At 38.7% G+C, this 11032-nt stretch overlaps 1 protein-coding gene across 1 annotated transcript; it reads left to right on the forward strand.

The window, feature by feature from the left end:
• The first annotated feature begins 7398 nt into the window (after positions 1 to 7398).
• Positions 7399 to 10609, forward strand: LOC136981310 (astakine-like). The gene is made up of 4 exons (XM_067277609.1): positions 7399 to 7652; positions 9477 to 9541; positions 9614 to 9695; positions 9779 to 10609. The coding sequence occupies exons 2-4, from the start codon at positions 9497 to 9499 to the stop codon at positions 10000 to 10002; spliced, it is 351 nt and encodes a 116-aa protein (XP_067133710.1). The 5' UTR covers positions 7399 to 7652; positions 9477 to 9496; the 3' UTR covers positions 10003 to 10609.
• The last annotated feature ends 423 nt before the right edge of the window (positions 10610 to 11032 follow it).

Here is an 11032-nt window from a genome sequence, read left to right on the forward strand (position 1 = left end):
ATATCATAAGGTATAATAACCTATTCAAAACTATCTCTTTTATTTAAAGTTTAAACTTTAAATATATAAAACAAATAAAAATTTAATATTCAAACTTTAAAATCCTTAAAGTTTAGTACAAAAACATGAAAATTTCAACATTTTCAGGGCATAGCCTATTTCTTTCCTGCTCATAAATGTTACCTCCAGTGCTGAAAATTTTTTCACTTTCAATGGAAGATGTGAGCACAGATATTTCATAACTATTTTGCTCAAATTAGGAAAAGGTTCTTTTGAACTTCTCCACCACAAAAATGGGGTCCAATCCCATTATCCAATCAACTCTGTCATTGTATAAGATGGTAAATGTAAATATTTTTCTAATTCTTGATCGAAACATTTGTTCGTTTTTTCTTTTTTTAAAAAACATGCACTTATTCATTCTTTCGTTTACCAGAAGCTAATTCATCAAATAAATTAGAAAGACTTGGAGATTATGTCCCATCTTGGTCATCTCCAGCAGTAGAAAGAAGCTTCAGAATTTAATTCTTCTTGAGATTTTGAATTATCAACATTATCTAAGCTATCGATTGTTCAATTTTTATTTCCTCTACCATATCTTTTTTTTTTTTTTTTTTTTGAAATTTTATTTCGAATCTTGGATCTAATAAAGATGACAACCATAAAGACTTGTTTTCTATATATGCTGAAAATCATTTTTTATTAAATTTTCTAGTCCTTTTATTGTGGTATTAATGCCACTAAAGAAACTACTGCTCTTTGCTTTTGATGATAAGAATAATTTCAGAGTCTCTATTGTGTAAATTATTAAAGATGAAGTGGTTTCTCTGTTGCTGGCTTCCACAGTAATTTCTTCGAATAGTTTTAAAAGTAGAAAAATTTTTTTCAACGAGAGACCACTGATATGTGCTCAACGTAGGAATTTTCTTATCTATAGAATATGTGACAAAGGCTTTTTGCTGTTCCAAGTTTCTTTGCAACATGTAGTGTGTAGAATTCCAGCGAGTAGGAACATCTTGAATTAATTTGTGTTTCTGCGAACCTAACTTGTCCTGTAAATCTTCCAATTTGCTTACAGCTACAACATAATGATTAAAATATGTGACAGTATTTCTATTACATTAACTATGATTATAGTTTTCATATCTTGTTGAGAAAATACGCATTCGTTTAGTGTCAGCTGCGGTGTATGTGTGAAGCATGATAGTGCCTCTAAGTTGCAATTCCTAATTCCAGCTACCATATTTGCCCCAGAATCTCTCAGTACTAAGAATATCTTATGACTTTTGTCAACTTATACTGTTCAAGAACAATGTTTATCTGTTCACTGATTCGTGTAGGTGTGTGGGAACCTTCAGAGGAAACAATTCGCAAAACAGTTCTTTCTTGCTGAAAGTCATCCTTCAACCAGTGGGGCTGTTACATTTAAAAAAGGAAAATTATTTGTAGTTGCTGTCCAAATACCAGCAGTTAAAGAAATATATTTTGCATTATCAATAGCTTTCTGAGCTTTTTGAAATATGTCAGGGATGATATTTTCATAAAAATATTTTCTGCTGGGAATATTTTAATTAGGAACGAATTTTTTTAGTAATTTTTGAAATTCTAAATCTGATACAACAGAGTATGGCTGTATATCTACACTTATCATTTATCAATCAAATAATGAATTTCTTTGGATCGTATCCCACAATTTTTTCTTCTCTATTAATTGAGTTAAAGTAGGTTGTCTTTGGATATTAGTTTCCGTTGTTACTGATGAACATCCAGCTTTTTTCGTTTCGGAACTTTCTCTTTTCATCTTTTAAGTTTATTTTAAAAAGTTTTCACGATGACATTTTTTCAGATGATTTATCATGTTTTTGGTGGCAAAATTTTAGCATTTTTTCCACCTCTTGTTATAAAAGACTGGCATAAATTGCACTTGGAAAACTTGTTTTTATCTTTTTTAAAAAATTTCCAAGCAATACTGGAAGTCATTAGGGGTTATAAATTAAAATTAAAAAGTTTATCAAAATAATAATTTATCATTTTAATTTAATACATAAATCTGAAAAAGAAAAAAATAGCTTCATATTGAAAATTATTTTTTAAATCATTTAGTTATAAAATCATTTTTATCATATGAAATTTTATATTTTTATTAAGAATACATAATTTCATGCGATAATAATCATAATATAATTAACTATTACTATACACTAATCGGCCGATTAATCGGTCCGGTTTGCTTATCGGTGCCTCCTTGGTTTCTTTATTTGTTATGATATTTATTGCGTTATAAAATCGATATTAAACGTATAAAATTAAAGTTTTATTCGAATTCCTTCTTTAGTTAAAACAGAACACATGTACACAGACCAAAAAATGTATACTTTTTATCGTACTTTAATTCCTTTGACTCGAATCGCGAAAGTGTATAATCAAAACTCGGAAATATTTTTAATGTTTAAGATATTTATAAGTTATTTATATTGCCAGAAATTTTTACATATTAGAATAGAAAAGAAAATAATTATATTATATACTTTATATGTTACCACAGACAAAAAAGATACAACAGAGTATTATCTGGTATCGTAACTATTTATTTATTATACCGTATGACTTAATGAGGAGACGTTCGCCCGTGCAATTCGAACGAAACCCGGTGAGCACGTAGCTAAACTCGAATAGTTTTTTATCCAAATAACAGGACCCACTTCTCGAGCGTTTCCAAAAAACGGGCCTCCTAAAATTGAGAGGGTGGCTTATAAGTCTTTGAAAGATTCGTTCTTGATAATCGAAAAGTCGAGTGGATAACACGCCGAGCGTAGGAACTACGCCACGTAGGTTGGCGCCTGGACACTTTTTTTAATATGTGCCCAATTATTTTATTATTCTACTGTATCGTTAGTATTATTATTACTATTGTTATTTCTCGCGTTTAAAGTATTTAACGCAAGTGATTAAAAAACGCGACGCCGTTTCCCGTTTAGCGAAACAGAATCTCTAGATTTAACTTTTGTACGACGTTAAAAAAATTTATTTCTTCATATTTATTTTCGAATATTTTCGCTTCTGATTACATTCTACGTCGACGCGAGCGAATAAGCTTCGTCGTTACTGCGGAAGGGCATAAACGACAAGTCCGACACGAAGATAGGGTAGCGTAGTAACTGCGTTTCTTTAATTGCTTACGTTACAGACAATTTCCTGGTGCGCCGGTGTTTGTTACACTTCAAATGTAACAATATAATCCTATCCGAAAATGAATACGAAGAAGTAAAAGTTTTATTTAACGACATAAAAGAGTTAAATCTACAGAGACTGGGTTTTCGTTAAATAGGGAACGACGTCACGTTTTTTAAATCTGTTTTATAATCTTTAAATGCCAGGAATAACAATAGTAATAATAACGCTAAGGATACGGTAAAATAAAATAATTTTGTTACGCATTAAAAAAAAAAAAAAAAAAAAAAATCTGAAAGTGCGAAGCCGGAACCTACAGCTCCCACTTTGATATAGGCCTATCAATTACGAAAATCGAACCCTTTTCAAAGACTTACGAACTAACTACGTAAATTCCATTAAGTAATCACGACTATTTGACAATTATCGAAGTTACAAAATATAGACCTAATTGTTTTAACGAATTATTTACATTGTAAGTTTTTAATAATGAGGTACGTACGGTGTGTCGAACGCCGTTTTATTTTATTTGATCGGACTTGGGAACGGTAGTAACCATCGATTTTAATAAAATGAAATTATATCGATATAAACGGCCGATGCGGTCGACTCTCTTGTAATATAATACGAATACCATTTTCAGAATTTTACATTATAAAATATTATCGTAAGGAATCGAACCTGAAAAATAAGCGTTTATTTTAAATTAATTATACGATTTTAAAAAATGATAAATTTAAGAAAAAATTTCGTTTATGATTTATTGTTATTCTATATAAAAAAAATTTCTACTTATACAGACTATTTGTAGCTTTACACGCGCTTAAAAGTAGGCCGTAGACGTTTTAATCTAACAAAAGGCAATTATTTCCAATACGGATATTCTCCGTATTACTGTTATATGACTCTCGCAATTGCCTTTTTTTCTCAATGTTATCGGAGATAAACCGTCGAGGTGGAACTAAACGAATATTAAATGTCTTTCTTTTTTTTTTCTTTCTTGCGCCACTCTATAAAAACATATTCATCGGTAAAAATAAATCAGTATACGCTAAAGATGGTAAAACGCGCTATTATCCAATTTAATTCGTCGTTACGTATTTTTTCTGCGGTAAATCTGTTGCTTAGACTCCAAGGTTCTTATATTTACCCATGGGCCTAAACGTAGTTTCTTGATCGTTGGTGTAAGTTATGCCCGAACTCGGGCTTAAAATACGGGCGAGAAAACCAGTCGACCTGATAAAATCTTTTATATACCCTTAAAAACAGGAGGAAGAAGGAAAGGGAAAAAGTTAGGAACGAGGGTTGATATCTTAAGTGTGGCACGGGTATTACGCTACCCGCGTCGTACTTAAGGCGTAAGAATTTGCTGCCGGGCGGGAGGATACGTTCTTTCTATCCGCAATTAGACGTGGCCGGTCTGTATGGCATCCAATTGTTACCTTGCAGTCAGTATTATTGCGTCGACAAACGACGATTAACAGTAAAACGAAGGCGTGGGGAAGAAGCCGGGTGACATTTCCGGTCCGACTCTCCGTCCCCCCCTGAGAAATCGTAGAAAGCGTTCTTCCGTACGGACGACCGCTTCTGTCGGTTGGTTTATTTTATTACGGTCTTTGTCGAAAAGCCAAGGGCGAGCTCAAGCCTCCTTCCTCGTTTCCCGGTTAAAAATCCGTCATTTATTACCGCGTGCAGTTTTAAAACGTCTAGTGACCCGGCCAATAAATCGAATCGCTTTAAACCGCTTAAACATAACTTTTTATTTGTAAAAAGTGTCATTTTGTTTTCCGGTAAATGGATGTTTGGTCGAGTTTTCCTTTATTCGTTTATTGTTTCTTACCCGGTAGGAGTTTCTGCTTATCCGTTTTTAATTTGTACGGTTAGCTCTGATCGGCCGAGTAGCGATAATACGAATGCGCGTACGACGATTAGTTTTTGCAACGCGTTATCGATCGAGCGCATAGGCGATTTTCCAAAGCCTCGCTCCCGGTCGAACGTACCGTACCGTAGGTAGACCGATAGGTTTGGTGTTTACATTGGTTGCTGGTGCGTCAGGTAAAGAAAGGGGGACCGAATCTGTAATTCGGCACTTACGCCGCCGTCACTCTTTCATACTGTACGATTTCCGTTTGGTGGCAAGTTTCTGCTATTAAATTCGTTTAGCCGCGAATTTATTAGCAGAAGGAGTAGGATCCGCGCGGAAAGAAAATGTAAATTCTCTGACCATCTTTAATTGTGTATAAATTGAATAAATTTGTTTGAAAACGTTTAAATCTGGTAGTTTGTTTATTTATTTGCAGTTTTACATTGGAAAAGATGATAGTTTGACGAAACACCGGTGAAAAACCCGCGGTCGTTTCGCTAGAAAACATTTCAAATAACCAACTTTTGTTTTGTTTTAAGGCCGAGTCAACGGGAAATTACCCGTCGGATTCGGAGAATCGTCTGACGAGTGGCGGGTGGAAGTCTTACCACCACGCTCCTGGCTGGTTTGCCTAGCCAATTTAAAGGAAGAGACTTTAATTATCTTTCTTCCGACCCGCCGTCCACCGCCCTTCCCTTTCCCGAGGAACCGGCGGGTGACCCGGGGGAGGTCACCGGGCAAATTCGACCCGCGCTACCTTTTTCTCGGCCTCTCCTGTCTTCGCTCAGATTAGCGCCCGTCTGGTATTTCTTAACCGTGCAAGATGTGTTAAAAAGTGAGTCGTCCGAAAGAAGACAGAGTCCGCACTCGTATCCGGCCCCGGATTTTTACCCGTTGGATAACGCAATAGCCTGGTTAGTCGAGAGATGGATTAACGCCTTTGCGAGAAAAGGATTTAACGGACGACTCGACGTACTTTTATTAGGAATTTCCCCACGCGCGTAAATAGGTATTTAGGTCGAAATTTTCGTCGGGTCCGTTTTCCTTTTCCCGATAATCTATATTTACTATTCGACTGCGTGGACGCTTCCCGGTGAAAATATATACGAGGGGTTAAAGGTCGGCGGCCAATAACTCTTTAGTAAAATTAACCGTTAAGAAAGGCAGGAAAAATTTCTAAACGGCAGAGGAGGTTAAATCGCAATTCCGTTTTCGTTAAATAAACTCATTTTCGCTTAATCCCGCGAGCTACTTTATCGCTTTCGATAACGCCTACATCGTTTTCTACTTCTCGGGTAAAGTTCGGCCGTCCTGGAAATGCCGGAGACGACTTCCCACCGGCCGAAAACCCCTGTCCCGTCGTTCGGACGTAACTAATCGCCCGACCGACTCTATTTACGTCCGGCGGTCCGATCTTTACAATTTTCGACTCCTTCCGACGAAAATACGGATAAAAACGTTAATTATTTGGGCCGGTGTTTTCTAAGAAATCGTAAACCTTTGGTAATTTTCTACGTCCGACGGACCGGGTAGGCTTTCGCTTTCGTTACCGCCGCCGAGTCGACCTTGGCGACACTTTCGAGGTAAACTCGTCCGGAAAATCTGTCTGCCTTACGTCGCGGTGTTTGTAAATATTGCGTAGAACCCGTCACCTAACCATTTCTTTGCTTCTTAACGTAGGGAACGAAAGCCGCGGTGGAAAACAATTACCAATTATTTAACCCGTTACTCTGTTCTTAAGTGTTATAACGCCAGTGTGGTGTAAAAAGTCGTTCGGCTACGAATACAGCCCAAACTTTTAACACAAAAGTACGGTTTAGGTTCTGGCCCGGAGATCGGACGTCGAGTTATAAAAGTCCAGGCCGTATTCCGTCCGGGAGAATCGGGAAAAAAGGCAATAAAAGACTTCTTCCGCGGACCTGGAGTCTGCCTTTACCACGCCAGCGGAAAAAAACTCTAGTTTACATTACGTGAGACAAAAACTAGCGGCCCGGTCGTCTGAAATACCTAATAATTTCGTCGGAATACTTTGCTTTTGTTAAATTTCTACCGTGTTCCGTAGTGTCGTTTTTCCCGGGAATCGGGCTCCGGCCACATACCTTAATTTACGTAATAATTGTACCGTAGGCGTACTGCGTATATTTTTATATTCGCGCACCGTCGGACTAGGTCGTAGGTACGGTACGATATTTAAGTAATACGAATGGAAGAGGCATAAAAATTTTACAATTTCTAGAAAAGCTACAAAATTTAATGCACGAGGAACAAACGGCGATAAAAGAAAAGAATAGATTTTCTCAGGCTGGATGCCATCGTTTCGAAATCTTTTCGGACGGGCGACCAATCCCCTTCTTTCCCACTCGCATTTACGCCGTAACTTAGATCCGACCCAACAGGGTAATCCGGCGAGGATGACATCATCCGGCGCGGAGGTTCGACGAGAAACGGTGGGCGCGTCACCCATTCGACCACGTGGCACCCCGCGTTGGTCCCGCAGTATAAATTACCTTCACCGGCACACGAGACGCGCAATCTTTTGTTGCCCGTTTCTATGTCGTTAGGAGTCTGACGGCATTTCTCGCCGGCCGACCTCTCGTCTCGTCTGCCATCTTCTCAGGTAATATCCTATTATATATTTTAATTTATTCTTAAATTGTAATTTTCCGGTTACCTTCGATTAAAACCCAGATAATTTTATCGATTTACGCGTGGTTAATTTTCAGATAATTAAGATACGATTTTTTTAGTTTAAGATGTGTCCGGAACCGCCGGCTTTCCGTATCTCGACGATAATTTCCCACAGTTTTTAGTCAAACGCGTTCGAATACAGGTCGACGGCAAATTTCGCCGGCGCGATTTTAAAATGGGAAGAGAAAGTGTTTTGTAACCCGTAGGGAAATTCCCTGCCACGATTTCGTACGCCGTCGGAAACGAACTAGAACGGAGTAAACTTGACACGATTTTCGTCGGCTCGGCATTAATTCTCGGAGGCGACGGGGCCCGGGAATGCGGGAATTACGCTTTTGCCAATTTATATTTTTCTTCTTCGTCACGAGTCACTGTCGTTTCCCAGGCTCAAGGACGACGACCAAGGCGGGAAACTACTGGTTATTGTTGCGCTCGGTAGGTAAAACGCCCTTTGCCACACGAAACGAAAACACTGGTTTGGGTCATGGAGCCATCCCGAAACGTGACGGGCGGTTCGAACCGTGGTTGCCTTTATATCGGACCTTTCCGACCAACTCCGTTCTGCTTTTTCTCCACTGGTAAAGTATTTTACGGAATTTTTACTGCAATTTGGCGTAAACTTCCAACGCTTCCGGCCAAATTTTTAGTAATCGGCGAAAAATACCGCCTCGACTTATCTAAAATTTATAATTAAAAGTAAAATTATTTTTTGCCCGAGTCTACCGGAAAAGGAAAGGAAAATATTTTACAAATCACGTTTTTCTCTATTATTAACGACGCAAATTTGAACTTTTAATGGTAAAATTTAAAGTTTCCTTTTATTTTTCCTTTAAGGAATTTTTGCTTGCCGCTCGACAAACAAACTGCGATAAAAATTCTTTTCTTGGTAATATTTTATAAGAATTCTCTCTCGGTGGCAAATATATATCTATTTATTTTAAAAAATTATTTTAAAAAACGCCAGTGTAGAGATAAGGCCCGAGGTGGAAGAATTCGGTAGACGTGACGTTTTCTGACCGGAAGGAAAGTCGATTTTATTAAACGAAACAATAATATAATTGCTAAGGAAGAAAGCGGTAAAAATTTAGGACAAAATCGGCCTGTGGGATGCGTTTATATTAGAAAGGCGGGGTTTTAAAAAAGACGGAGGAAGTTTTTCCGGTGTGAAAATCAACAATCCGATGCCGTTTCCCGTCGACGCGCTGGATAAACAAGTATACAATGCGCGGCAGATGTCGTAGCCGGGAAGACAGTCGCACTCTATTAGACAAACAAACGAGGACAAAACCAATGTTACGATACGGTGGAAAGGTGGAAGTGGAGATAAAGACGGAGAGGCGACGGGCCACAATCGTCGACCTGTTTATTTTCCGCGGCATTGTCCGCCACCGGACGTCGATTATGGCGCCGACCTGGTGGGAAGAGGGCGAGACTGGACGACATCTGCTGGCGGAACGCGTATTCCTATATTCCGGGAGCCGGCATCTGCCTTTAGGGACGCCGTTTTTATGGCTACTTTTTCTTCGCCTACTTTTCTTTCTTTTAAGGCCGCTTCCGGTAGAAACGCGGCTCTCCACTCCGCCCGGGCTTTGTTTAAACTCTTATAATAGCCGCGCAGGAAATCTTTATTGGCCAAACCTCCGCATCGATTATCGTCGTCGGTCGACGCTAGAATGCCACCGGACCCGTCGCTCCCAAGATTAAGTCTTTCTTCCCTTTTTATGGCAATTTAATCGTTTTTTTTCCTTTGTAGATTTTTAACACGGTGGGAAGATGAATAAATTGTTTATCGGCGGCCTTCTTTTCATTTTTATCCAGGTATTTAAGAATTAAATAGTAAAAATAAATGACGTTTTCTGGCCTCTAAATACTTATTATTTGTATTTTCAGTTTTGCCTCTGCCTTCCGTTCGGGAGCATCGGAGAGTGTAATAGTTCTTCCGACTGTAGTTTCGGACACTGCTGCGTTTTGGGTAAGAATTAGGCCTCGCTCCCGTATATTAGGCCAACGTTTTTGGTTACAAACGATTAAGTTTATTTTTTTCCCCCTCCGAAGGTATGATGCGTTACGGCGTGCCTCGGTGTCGAGCTCTGGGAAGAATTGGACAACTTTGCAGAATGAACAACGAGCCGCAAAACACAACTTTGTATTATCCCAACGGCGTCTTGGTCGACGTGTCGGACGTTTACACCCTCACCTGTCCGTGCGACATCGGTTTGGCCTGTAAGAACAACGTCTGCGCCGCGGAAGACGCTTACGACGATAATTACTTGTATTAAATGTGCCTTTAATCGGCGGGGGAGACTGACGACGAGAATTACCGATCGATACGACGGTAATCCCGGGTTTAAAATTTATTTTTGTTAGATTAAGATAAACCTAGGTTTAACAACTGTTGGAAAAAATATATATAAATATATATTATATTGTTCTATATCGAGTCGAGACGGGTCTGCGTACAATAGTTATCGTCGGAAATATTTTCTTAAAACCGTCGTTGAGTATTACGCAATTTTTGACTAGTAGTGACGTAGTTGCTTCCACTTATTCTGCCCACGTGACGTCCCGTCCGACGCTACGCCCATCAGTGGAGTGGGAAAGGAGTTTGTGTATCGAACGGATCTTCGACTTTCGTCCGCATTACGTACTTTATTATTATTATCGAATGCAAACAGATATGACCGAATCGTATTTGTTCGCGCTTTTTAATCACCGTAGGTGGAAATGAACTTTTTCTTACCAAATGCGAAATCTTGTTACGGACAGAACACGTGTATATAACTTTACGGAAAGTAGTAAATCTATTAAATGTTAATATCGATTTTTTTAAAGACATTTTGTACCGTTTTCCACAAGTTTTTCAATAAAAATGTTTTACAAATTTTATCGCAGACATTTTACCGACGAAAAACAAAAAAAAAAAAAAAAAAAAAAAAACTGGACGTCGAGTTATAAAAGGCTTTTAACGGGCCTTGGACGTTTTGCTACGAAAACGGCGGGAAAGTGGCCAGTCGTCGTTTTAAACGGGGGCGCTTAGGAGTGGCCATTTCGATAAAACAAATAACGAGACGATCGGGCGTTTGGCCTACGCGGCCGGAAACCGGAGTCCCGTTACGCGCCGCGTGGTGTACATTTATTAAAGTTTTACCAGAGTTTGATTTATTCACGTATTAATTGGATTACGTCTTACACTCGTAGTTTTTAATTTCGCGCCTACATCCCGTTTTCTACCGTTAAATGTTAACGTCACGGAAAGACCCGCCCGCCGACTAATTTTTTAAAGTTACGGCTAGTCGAATTTGTCTTTTT

This window comes from Centruroides vittatus, unplaced genomic scaffold (assembly GCF_030686945.1).
Source record: "Centruroides vittatus isolate TY-2023 unplaced genomic scaffold, ASM3068694v2 contig_751, whole genome shotgun sequence".
In the NCBI taxonomy this organism is placed as follows: domain Eukaryota; kingdom Metazoa; phylum Arthropoda; class Arachnida; order Scorpiones; family Buthidae; genus Centruroides; species Centruroides vittatus.